Source organism: Ambystoma mexicanum, chromosome 6q (genome assembly GCF_040938575.1).
Source record: "Ambystoma mexicanum isolate Mex_15411 chromosome 6q, UKY_AmexF1_1, whole genome shotgun sequence".
In the NCBI taxonomy this organism is placed as follows: domain Eukaryota; kingdom Metazoa; phylum Chordata; class Amphibia; order Caudata; family Ambystomatidae; genus Ambystoma; species Ambystoma mexicanum.
The window spans coordinates 80090990-80103617 of NC_090937.1; the positions used below are offsets into that span (position 1 = coordinate 80090990).

The 12628-nt window shown below is 51.3% G+C and overlaps 1 protein-coding gene across 2 annotated transcripts in view; it reads right to left on the bottom strand.

Annotated features, from left to right (window-relative positions):
* The window catches only part of UBA6 (ubiquitin like modifier activating enzyme 6), a 1607755-nt gene that overhangs the window by 836507 nt on the left and 758620 nt on the right, over positions 1–12628 (bottom strand). For both annotated transcript variants that reach the window (XM_069630498.1, XM_069630497.1), the window contains exon 17: positions 8668–8748. In XM_069630498.1, coding sequence (XP_069486599.1) covers positions 8668–8748 — 81 coding nt within the window. The remainder of the gene's footprint in view (positions 1–8667; positions 8749–12628) is intronic.

A 12628-nucleotide genomic window follows, 5' to 3' on the forward strand; every position in this document is an offset into this window, starting at 1 on the left:
TTTCCATCCTGAACCATGGCAAGGAAACCATCCCGTTCATCCCCTTCGGGAATATGTTCAGCCGCCAAGGAAACACAGTTCTACATAGTGTGTGTGAAACGAGACAAGGCACAAATGGAGTTGGCCGCCTGAAGCGCCATACCCCCTGCAGAAAACATTTTCTTTGCCCAGCCGTCAAAACGCTTGTCGTCCCTATCAGGAGGGATGGTAGGGTACCACGCCTGCTTTGCCGGGGCCGTAGCCGCCTGCACCACCAAACTCTCCATAGTAGGGTGCTTGGGCAAGTAGCAGGGGTCACTACTGGTTGGGTGGTATTTTCGCGGCAAAGACTTGCTCACTGCCGGGAGACTCTACAGAGCAGTCCAAGCCGCCGCCACCCTCCTCTGAAGAGCCATATGAAACAGCAGTACCGGGTCAGTTGGTGGACCAATGTCGAGGATATCCGTAAGGTCATCCTAAACAAACTCCCCTGGGGGAGCAGACCATCCTAAGTACTCAGTGACCCGTGACATAAGGCGCCGGTACGAAGAATCGGCATGAATGCGAGGCTCAGGCCTCCAAAACTCCACCTCCGGAGAGGTGTCCAGCCCACTAGCATCATGCAGGGACTGCCTCAGGTCCTCAAACTAGCTATGGCCTGAGAGAATCTCGTCAGGCACTGTGTCTGGCACCATCCATCATCAGAGCCTTCATCCACCTCTGAAATGAATTCCAGATGGCGTTAAGAAGGCACTGAACTGGAACCAAAGCCATGCTTGATCTTGGCCAGAGCCTTTCTAGGTGGTTCCCCCGAGCCATGGGGTACCCCTGTCGACACAGCCCCGAAAGGCGTTGAGTGAATCTGCGCGGCGTCGAGAGAAGGGGCATCGACGACAGACGCGGCGCCGACAGCATCGATGGCGTCGACACAGGCCTCGAAGGCAGAGCCCCTAGCGTGTCCTTCGAAGGCGTCGACGACGTCCTCGAGAGTCCGTCGATTACCTCGGCGCCACAGGCTTCCTCGAAGACTTCACAGGTTCACGCGGTCTCGAGCACGTCGAGGACCGGGACATGGACCGGGCATGTCGAGAACGATTCCCCTTGTTCGAGCGGGACCTTTCCCGCGAATCGTGACGACCACCCGAGCCCAAAGGCGTGCGAGCGGCGTCTCTCGGCTGATCACGACCGACCCCACTCAGAGGCGCGGACGAACCAGTGCCCTGCGACTCAAGAATCGCCAACATTTTCTTCCCGAAGGAAGCCCATTCCTCCGGTGTCGCATGCTTGGTGGGGTAAGCGACCCCCCGACGGGCGGAGTCCTCGGATGAGGACGGGAAGGCGACCGATGACGGCGCTTCCGGGAGTTCCTCGAAGAGGCAGAGGAGTGGCGAGACCGACTCCGGAACCGAGACCCACTGGACTTCTGACGACGACGCGGTGAGTTGCCCCTCGAGTCGTCCGTCGAAAGCCCCACAGACCTTGACTTCCGGGGCTTGGACACCTTACCTACCGATAACTTCTTCTTGCGCTCCCGCAAGGCTTTCGACGTGAGCGACTGGCAGTCGACACAGTCATCCGTGTCATGGGCCTCCCCAAGGCACCAGAGGCAGGCGTCGTGCGAGTCCGTGACCGACATCTTGGACCCACAGTCCCCGCAATTCTTCAAGCCAGGACGCAGTGTGGAAGGCGAGGTAGACATCTTCACAAACCATAACTTCACAAACAAACAGGTTCGAAGAACCGAGATGAACAACAGAAACTCCAAAGAGTCGAGGCGTATCGAGATTCACGAAGCGAACACGTTCGTGGAAAAAACGGAACTGAGGCTACGGGTGTCGTGCGTCCTACTTCTAACATCCTGTGACGTCGGCCATCGGCCGAGGTCCTCGAGGACGGCGCATCGACGTCATCGACGCAGGATGCAGAAAATTTTCCGAAGCAGCACAGCTGTGGTGATTACTGTCATAGATATGGAATACGTCGGAGGACCCAATCCCCTCGAAAGGGCGGCCTGGCGGAACAATGTACCTTAAACGTGGAGAAGTGGCTCCTGCGGTGGCGGTTGCTCCTGGTAGTCTTTACAGGTCGAGGGGTCCAGCAGAGGAAGAGAGGCTCTCGTCGTGGAGGAAGGTTCGCAAGTAGCTGCACTACCCAGGGAAGAAACCAGTCGCAGTGCTGCCAAACGAAGTTTAAAAGGTACGCTCCTTTTAATCGCGGTCCGGGTCGATAGCTGCCTGGCTATCTGGTCTCCAAGCGCTGCGCACTGTCGATTCGACCAAGGCAGGTCGGAGGAAGCGATAGGTGAACTGGTTGACCCCACCAGCTCAAAGGAAGAAGACTCTTTCGATACAGATCTCCTCTCGTCGTGTGGAAGAAAAGTGGTGAGACTATCCGGCAGGGTTTCACCGGTGGTGTAGATGCTGAAGAGGTCTGTGGCTTCTCCCCCCTTCGGTTCCGTAGTTCCAGTGGCGATGTCTTGCTCTTCCAGTCCTCAGGACCCTGCTTTTATGAAGAAAGAGACCCATTCATACAGCTTGGCTGTCACTCACACAGTGGAGTGGTCTTCTTGGCGGGAGACCCTCCAGCCTATCAGGTTAGAGTGCGACCTGAGTTGCTGTGGCAACTCTGTCCAGGGGTTCTACCCACCTCCCAAACAACAGACCCACCCCAGACTCAGAGGCGCCAAACGGGTGGCTTCTGGGCAGAAGCCCGCCAAAAGAGAGAACAAAGGATCCCCGACCTGGGTTAGGAAAATGGAGTAAGACTCGAGAAAGAAGTTTTATCAAAGTTCTGGCAAATAAAACCTACCGAAGTCAAGTTCATAATAAAATAAACCGGCGGTATGTTAGAGGCTATCAGTAAAAGTGGTAACCTCGAACAATGGGAAAATCCCATAGGAAAATATTCGCGGTCGAATATAAAAGGTAGTAACCACTGCCACCAGCCAGAAACTTTGTAGAGAGGGACTTTAAGGTACCCCCTCGAAAATCAATCTAGGGGAAAAACTATTAACGCCTTCCAGTACTTCCATGTTAAGATGGGGTGTACTGGTTAAGTTCATAACAATTGACTAGTAAAGTCAATGGGGACTTTACATGCCCTGCGAGACAGTAGTCAGTCCCAGGGTATCGAGTCTATGTTTGGGAGGTTGCTACGACACCCCTGTGTCACTGTACGGAGGGTGCTGTGTGACATTTGTGCATAAAGATGGTTCCTATGGGTGAGAGAAAATCCCATAGGCATTAAACACAAAAATAGCCTAGAACACACATAGCAAAAATGCCTAAGAGTGGGAAAAAGAGTCTCACTCTTAGCAGGTAAAAAGAAACCAACCCTTCAAATCCAGCAAAGCTGCTGGGGGACTCTATAGGTAAGGGAAATTAGCCATAGAATGAGAATTCTCCCCAACAGCGATCAAGCAGAGAAAGAAGAGGAGGAGGAGGAGGGCGACCAAGAGGAAGAAAGAGGAGGAGGGCGACCAAGAGGAAGAAAGAGGAGGAGGGCGACCAAGAGGAAGAAAGAGGAGGAGGGCGACCAAGAGGAAGAAAGGAGGAGGGCGGCGTCCAAGAGGAAGAAAGGAGGAGGGCGACCAAGAGGGAGAAAAAGGAGGAGGGCGACCAAGAGGGAGAAAAAGGAGGAGGGCGACCAAGAGGGAGAAAGAGGACTAGGTAGACCAAGAGGGAGAAAGAGAACTAGGGCGACCAGGGGAAGGGGGAGGAGGAGGGTTGCCGGGAGGGGGGGGCTGCCAGGAGAGGGGTAGGGCATCCAGGAGGGGGGAGTAGGGCATTCAGGAGGGGGGAGTAGGGCATTCAGGAGGGGGGAGTAAGGCATTCAGGAGGGGGGAGTAAGGCATTCAGGAGGGGGGAGTAAGGCATTCAGGAGGGGGGAGTAAGGCATCCAGGAGGGGGGGGAATAGGGCATCTAGGGGGGGGGAATAGGGAATGTAGGAGGGGGGGTATAGGGCATCCAGGAGGGGGGGAGTAGAGCATCCAGCAGGGGAAGGAGGAGGAGGACGATGACCAGGAGGAGAAGGCGGAGGGGGGCGACCAGGAGGAGGAGCAGGAGGGGGGCGACAAGGAGGGGGAGGAGGAGGAGGGCTTCCAGGAGGGAGGCTTCAATTCCAGGAGGAGAAGGAGGAGGTGGAGGAGGAAGTGTGCAGTCAGGAGGAGGTGGAATAAGAAGGCGACTAGGAGGAGAAGGAGGACAACCAGGAGGAGGAGGGCAACCAGGAGGAGGAGGAGGGCGACCAGGAAGGGAAGGAGGAGGGGGGGAGGAGGGGGAGAAGGAGGAGGAAAAAGAGGGTGACCAGGAGGAGGTGGAGGAAGAGGTGGAATAAGAGGGCGACTAGGAGGAAGAAAGGAAGAGGGCGACCAGGGGAAGAGAATAGGAGGTCGACCAGGGGAAGAGAATAGGAGGTCGACCAGGGGAAGAGAAGAGGAAGGCATCCAGTAGGGAGAGGAGAAAGGCGACCAGGAGGGAGAGGAGAAAGGTGACCAGGAGGGAGAGGAGAAAGGTGACCAGGAGGGAGAGGAGAAAGGTGACCAGGAGGGAGAGGAGAAAGGTGACCAGGGGGGGGGGGGGGTAGGAGGGCTTCCAATGGGGGGGGGGTGGGAGGGCTTCCAAGGGGGGGGGTGGGAGGGCTTCCAAGAGGGGGAGGGGGATGGGGAGGAGGGCTTTCAGGAGGGGGAAAGGGAGGAGGAAGAGTGCAGTCAGGAGGAGGTGGAGTAAGAGGGTGACAGGGAGGAGAAGGAGGAGGGCGAGTAGGAGGAGGGTGAGAAGGAGGAGGGCAAGCAGGAGGAGAAGGGGGAGGGCGACTAGGAGGAGGAGTTGTTAGTGGGGGACCAGGAGGAGAAGGTGGTGGTGGACCAGGAGGAGAAGGAGGCAGAGGCAGGAGGAGGAGGAGGGGGACCAGGAAGAGGAGGAGAAGGAGGAGGAGGAGAAGGGTGGCCAGGAGGAGGGCCACCAGGGGGAGGGCCACCAGGATGACCAGGAGGAAGAGAAGGAGAAGGAGGATGAGGGGGAAGAGAAGAGAAGGAGGATGAGGGGGAAGAGAAGGAGGAGGAGGAGGGGGGACGAAAGAAGGAGGAGGAGGGAAGAGAGAAGGAGGAGGAGGGGAAGAGAAGGAGGAGGAAGGGAAGAGAAGGAGGAGGAGGGGAAGACGACGAGGATGGGGATGGCAACCAGGCCGCAGAGGGGGGACAACCAGGCAGAGGAGGGGGGCAACCAGAAGGAGGAGGGGCAACTAGGCAGAGGAGGGGGGGCAACCAGGCAGAGGAAGCTGGGCAACCAGGCAGAGGAGGGGGGAGGAGGAGGGTGACCAGGAGGGGGAGGAGTTGGAGGAGGGTGAGGGGGAGGAGTTGGAGGAGGGTGACCAGGAGGGGAAGGGCAACCAGGAGAGGGAGGAGGAAGGCGACCAGGAGGAGGGGAGGAGGAGAAGGACGGGAAGAGGAGGTGAAGAGTAGGGGGATGAGGAAGAGTACAATCAGGAGGGGGGGTAAGAGGGCAACCAGGAGGAGGGAGACCAGGAGAAGGAGGGCAACGAGGAGGGAAAGGAGGAGGGTGACAATGAGGAACGCGAGGAGGAGGGCAACAAGGAGGGCGACTAGGAGGAGGGCGACTAGGAGGAGGGCCACCAGGAGGAGGGCCACCAGGAGGAGGGCCACCAGGAGGAGAAGGAGGAGGGCGACCAGGAGGAGAAGGAGGAGGGCGACCAGGAGGAGAAGGAGGGCGGCGACCAGGAGGAGAAGGAGGAGGGCGACCAGGAGGAGAAGGAGGAGGGCGACCAGGAGGAGAAGGAGGAGGGCGACCAGGAGGAGAAGGAAGAGGGCGACCAGGAGGAGAAGGAAGAGGGCGACCAGGAGGAGAAGGAAGAGGGCGGCCAGGAGGAGAAGGAAGAGGGCAGCCAGGAGGAGAAGGAAGAAGGCAACCAGGAGGACAATGTAGAAGGCGACCAGGAGGAGGAGGAGCAGGAAGGGAAGGAGGAGGAAGAGGAAGGCGACCAGAAGAGGACGACAAGGATAATGACAAGAAGGACGACAAGGAGGATGATGACAAGGAGGAGGAGTAGGAGGAGGACACGAAGGGGTTGGGGACGAGGAGATGGGGACGAGGAGGAGAAGAATGAGAGGGAGGGAGAAGAGAAGGGGAGAGAAGCAAAAAAGGCCAACCAGGAGGAGGGGGAGGGTGATAAGGAGAGGAAGGAGGGTGACCAGATGGAGGAGGGTGACCAGGGAGGGGGAGGAGGAGGAGGAGGACGACAACCTGGAGGAGGAGGGTGACCTGGAGGAGGAGAAGGATGAGGGGGAAGAGGAGAAGGAGGAAGAGCAGGGTGACCAGGAAGAGCAAGAAGACGACAAGGACGATGACAAGGAGGACAAGGACAACAAGGAAGATGACAAGGAGGACGACAACAAGGAGGAGTAGGAGGACAAGAAGGAGGAGATGACGAGGAGGAGATGGGGATGAGGCAATGGTGACGAGGAGAAGGGGACGAGGAGTAGAAGAATGAGGAGGAGGGGGAGAGAATGGAAAGTGAGCAATATCACTGCAAAGGTTTCCGTCTCTAAGCAACCTCTTGATGTACACCTTTTGACATGAGTGAGGCTTAAGGAATTTTTCAAATTTAAAGGAACCAGCAGAAAGAACGACTTACTGCCGAAGGAGCAGACAATGGTTCTGAAAAATGCAAAACAATAGTTTTAAGAGCAACAGATGTAGAGATCCAAAATGTAGTCTGTGCCTATATATTGGAAACAGTTGTAGGTAGAAAGATTGGAGCGAGCAAAGTCTTTGGCATGTACATGGTGAACAGACAAGATGTTCAGGATTTTGTTTCTTTATTTGACAATCCACCTGATGTGACCTCCCCTTGGCAGCTTCATGCAACTTGAGAGAAACAAAACATTAGTACACTGAAGTAATACATAGATATAAAAATAGAACAATTGTGAAATACCCAAAACCGCAAATCATTTTTACATTAATCTTAAGGTACTATAAAACACTGAAGAAGAGAAATAAAGCCCTCTGTCATTAATTCTGTTAGGCAGATTAAAAAAAAAAAAAAATCACTGAAGATACTATGATAAGTCATTTGCAACGCGCTTGTACACAAGTGTTTCTAGGCGTGACAAGAAAAGAAGGGGCGACAGAAGAAGGATAAAACAGCTATCTTACTAGGCCTTGTGTCATTTGGATCGGCAAGTGCGGGGAGGAGGGAAGATGGAGAAGTGCAGGTAGCTCAATAAGTGCTGCCGGAGGGTGGCTTATAAATGCAGCGAGATTGTAGGGTTGCAGATACAGACCCTTAAGCGCTGGGGGAGCCCAGATGCAGTACGGGGGAAACTGGACATGCAGGAGCCTGGGCCAGAGTTTCAGTGGGTGGTCAGGTGACCAGTGTGCATACTACTTCTCCGTAAGTAGGGAGAAACTGTCACGCGTCTGCCATCCTGGCACTTGTGGCATGCCTGGCGTTTACACCGCCACTGAATTACCCTTTACGTTCATTACGTACTTCCCTGTGACGATCTAGTCTTTCTGGCCGTATCTTCCTGTTTCCTATTTTAGCCCTGCCACCGGTTTCCGCTTCGCGTTGCAACCCCGTTTGGAGCTTTGCTTTCACTTTGGGTTATACGCTCCCTTGTTATTTCCTCTTGCAGCCGCTGCTGCCCTCTGCTTTCTTGATTCTCCTGCCCTGGTTTTTTCCGTGCTGCGTCTGTGCGCCTTCTGCCGCTGTTTTTACTGCGGCCTCACTTGTTTCTGTGTCTCCTGCTGCTCGCTCCTCTTCGTCTCTCTGCGGTCCGTTCCGCGCCCCTTGCTTTTCTGTTACCGTTTTCTTCCTTCCTTTCTTATGGTCTTCTTGCGGTCTTTCTTTCTATTTCCCTTGTTCCGGCATTTTGCTCTACCTTCCTCCTCCTATTTGGACCTGTTACTTACCTGATTGCTTTGTTGTTTCTTTGTCTTCCGGTTTACCGGTTCCAGACTGTGAGCTCAGGCTTGCTTTGCCTTAGTTCCTGCTAGACTGATCTCCGCATTTTCACCAGGAAGGTCCTTATTACACTACAGCACCTACTGTTACATCGATTGAATTCTTCAAGAGTTTCTTTTTCTTTTTTCGAGCCGGCTCTTATTCTGGCGCTCATGGAAGGTGGTCCTGTGTTCACCGTTTTTTATTCGGCGACACAGTGGCTTCCATCCGAGGGAGACCATTTCTCTATAAGAAGAAGAAGACCTTCCAACGGAAGAAAGACAGGAGGCGTGGGTGGTCTACAGAGGACTCAGGTGAGGAGAAGGATGTGGGGGACTATTTGGATTTGGAGGATCCCTTTGATGTGACACCGAGCATTCAGGTCAGAAAGTTACAAGGTGATTCTCAGTATGCTGGATGGAATTTTGGAGATAAAATAAGACCAGGGTGCACACAGACACATTCTTTGCGAGCATTATTAGAATATTTTAAATTATCAGATTAATCTCTCCATTCTGAACATTTATATGTGAAATTGGAATGCATTGGACTGGTGTAGAGAGTACATTCAAAGATACTTGCAAGGTGTTAGAGGAAATATTTAAAATAAGCTAAATTGTTTCGGAAATCACAAAAACAATTTTTCACAAAAGAATGCATTAAAATCTATACATTCTGATTGGACAACAAACCTTGCTGCCCTACGGTTGCAGCAACCTTACCAAGCCTTTTTCTGGGCCACTGCCAACACCAAGAAGAGCAAAGTTTTTCAACATTTCACAACCAATTGCCCCACATCCAACCTAAGAAGAAAAAGGAAAATAAAAATAAAATAAATCAGAGAGGTAAACTTACTGGTCAATAAGAAGTAGGGGGAATGCATGCATGCACCTGGAGGGAACTTTCTGAAACAGTGGTCTGTCCATTATGTAGAATTGCAACACAAAGCTACAGAAATACACTTTTTGTGATCTTTTGGAGATTTGTGGAAATGTGCCATTTTTGTGACTGAGAAAGCAAATACTGTGGCCTACCTAGTTCACATTTTAAGATTTTATAAGCGTTGACAAAGTCAACAGTTGTGGCTCTTGTACAGTCATCTGTTGGATTTGCCAAGCACTGCAATAATTTGTCCAGGTAAACGCAACATTTGCCAGCTGTTGCCATCTTAAGGCCAGGCAATACCATTACCAATTCTTGTTTAAAGCTGCTCTTGTTTCTTCAGTGCTACAAAAAGCACTGACGCTACCACTGAAAATGCACATTAAAAGGTTTCTCTCAACAAAGGGTGGGGGCTACCCAACTCTGATCCATGGCTGTTGCATGAGGAGCAGAGGTTCGCTGGGAAAGGAATGCGGGTGAGTGCCAAACTTTAAAAAATGGTTTTGCATTCCACTTCACACACAGAGGTGGATCAGAACTAGCCTGGGATGTGTTTGGTTCTGTATGTTGTCAGTAGCGCTGCTCTTTTCACCCATCCGCTGTTTGAGTAACATTAGTGTAAAATGGCAAACGGCACCAAAAACAAGCATTGACAAAGCCACTAGTTTTGGCTTTTGTGTAGGCAAGTGTAGGCATTTGGCAAGCATTCCCATAATGGTATTACCCCGGACATAAGACATCAATAACTAGAACATGGTGCGAGCACCAAGGGAAATTATAATACTGCCTGGCAAATATCTATACACAAGCCAGAACTGTTAGCTTTGCCAATGCTTTAAATTTGTACAGGACTTCCGATGTGAGAGCCCACATACTTCTAATAAATCAAGTGGTTGAAGGCACATTTGGTGAAGACATTTTTATCACACAAGTAGCACATTAACAGCTTCAATTAAGACATTAGCTCTCAGAAAACTGCTTTGAAATAACACTGGCAGGCTGCTCACAGAACTAAATAGAGCTAGCTCAAACAGATCTCGGGTGAGGAGGGATTGTTTTGTATGGGGAGAAGGTAGTGGGTGGGAATGGACATAGGGACTAGCATGACCATGGGCGGTCAGTGGGTGGGTAATGTGTGGAGCCAGGAATGAGAGTCTGACAAAAGGCGTTTATAGTTTTGGTCAAAGACTTATTAAAATAAAAGGGGGTTGGGAAAGCTCTAGAGGGGTTTCCCTACCTAAAACCAAAACGAAGGGTCTGTCAATTGTCCGAATGTCCAAAGAAAAACATTCTGTTTCCAAAGTACTATTCTGGCCCTCACATTCTAACAAAACAATTCTAAGGCGAAAAGGGAAAAATATCTTTAGCCTTTAGTGGTGCACAAATGCTCAAAAAGGAAATGTGTAACTCCAACACAAAAAAGTTTTCCAGAAGGGCAGAGTACCTTGTTTCAGATGGTGGTTCTAGTCCCCTGGATTTCTCTTCGCTCCTTTTAATATCAGTTCTTTAAGTGTCTCTTGATCAACAATACAACTGGTACAAAAAATACCTGGTGTACTCTCCTGCCAGGTTTTCTCTCCTCTTAATATGCTTCCACAGCTTTGCTATTCCTAATTTATTATGATCGGGATTTCCTTAAGCACTTTGTATTATACACTGTTCAACTTGACCATGCCCGATATGCTTTCCTGCCAGAGCTCTTTCATATGAACATATATACAACTTGCACCTGCCTGGTATTCTCTCCTGCCAGGGCTTTCCTCATGTGGGCATTGTGCCCAATTATGAACTTGACAGCTTCTTATAAGGCGTTATCACCCTGATTGAAGGGCTGTAACTGGGGGTAACAGCCCGGCAGCCCAAGTTATAGGCCAGAGCGAAGCCCATTAGTACCCCGGGTTACAGCTTTGGTAACTTGTGGTGTTAAAAAGAAAAGAAAAAAAAGGATTTTCATTCGAACTGAGCCTCTCTTCCATTAACATGGCGGCCAGGAAGAGTGAGAGACGGTGAGGCGGCGGCGTCAGCCGGTGTTGCCGCCGCAACACTCGGGTAAGTGAGGAAATGGAGGAGTGTTGGGAAATTGGAAAAAAAAAGAAATGGGAGGGAGGGAAGGAAGATGACGCTGTGGGGTGGCAGCAGGCGTGTTCCATGGAACGCGGGCTGAGATTATTGGTTTCAGCCAGTGATCTGTGGAACCAGATTGGCTCTGCACCCCGCCCGGGTGTTCATATTTATTCGACCCTGTCTTGAATCTGCCTAGCATAGTATCCTGCCAGGGCCTCTCTTGTAATTACACTGCATGCATTCACTAACTTCAGTCTTCTATGCTTTTTCCGTATGGCCTTTTTATGAGATATTCACCTGCACCATCTTTTTTGTGTTTTTTATTTATGATTACTCAGTTTTGACAGCACTGCCAATACACACTGCTGTCCCCGCTTCCCTTAGGTGCTCTTTCTAGAGCCTGGTTATTGAAGTTAGTTTAGACTTTGCATGGTGCAGTAGATTCGGGTACCACGCTTGGTGTGGGCCAGTCTGTTCTCAGACATGGCAGGTCTGAGACCTGCTGGTGGCAGCAGCAGATGGAAGGCGCATTCTTCATTTCTTGTTGGTGATTAATTTAACCTGATGAGGAGCGGTATGTGCTGGAACGTGGCCAATTTGTGACCCGCTGGTGGCAGTAGCAGGTAGAAAGTGTACTGTGCATGTCTTGTTGGTGATGAATGTAATATTGCTGGTGCAGGTCTACTGCCTGCAAGTTAGATTAGCCAGTTTGGATCTCTGGACCCTGGTCTTCCCATTGGATGGGAATATATGTGGGTATGCGTGTTTTAGGAGTGTGAGGGCATGCTGCTCTGATTGAGGCCGTAGCCATCAAGAGAAAGCTAATAAGCCCTGGCGCTGCCGCATTTTGGGTCTCCGGACTACATTACCCAGAAGCCTTGGCGTCATTGCTAGGGGCATATGGCACGCAGGGCTGGCTTGATAAGATGCACCAGCACCCGGACCAGGTGATTGACGGTTTGAGGCAATGGCAGAGTGTGTTGCTAAAGCTCTTGGAGAAGCTTGGAGCATTTGTTTATTTTATCTGCTTAGAACGCAGCAAGCCTTCTGAACAATGCTTCCCAAGCAGCGGCGGTGATGCTTCTCAGGCGGCAGCAGTGAGACGGGAGAGTGGCTGTGAACTGCTGCAGTGCCGGCAGAGTCAGTGTTGGATACTGTTTGACAACGTTTGCTCAGGAGTCCTCACAAGACTCCCGAGCCTCAGATAAGTGGCGTTGTTGAATGCCAAGCATATTCTCAGAATACACAGGCCATTAACTTGTCATGGGGCCATGTTAGGAAATAAGTGACTGTTCCGAAAACCAAGTTGATGTGCAGCACACAAGTGTGGGACAGGTTTGTGGAGCAGTGTAACTTACGCAGGCTCCGATGCAGGGAAGTTATGGTCACCTAGTATCCTCCGTGTGTGAGGTGAACACATGGAGAGGGAGGACACAAGGTGTACGGACCGATGTGCTAAATGCTGATTAAGACACTCTTTATATGTTGTATATGTTATAATTTCACCAATTCATCATGCCATTTCATTGTCCATGCCACTTATGTTTTATGTTGCTTGAATGAGGTACGAAGTCAAATACCGCCAGGATTGGACAGGAGCGGTTATAATTGAAGTCAAGTCTGTTTAGGAATGTTATGTGTTAAGTACATGAGATAAGGGTCTGTGCAAGTTGTCAAAGAGTCACAATTAAGAGTGATTGTGTGTCTAAAGATATTCTTTCCCTAATTCCCTGTCCT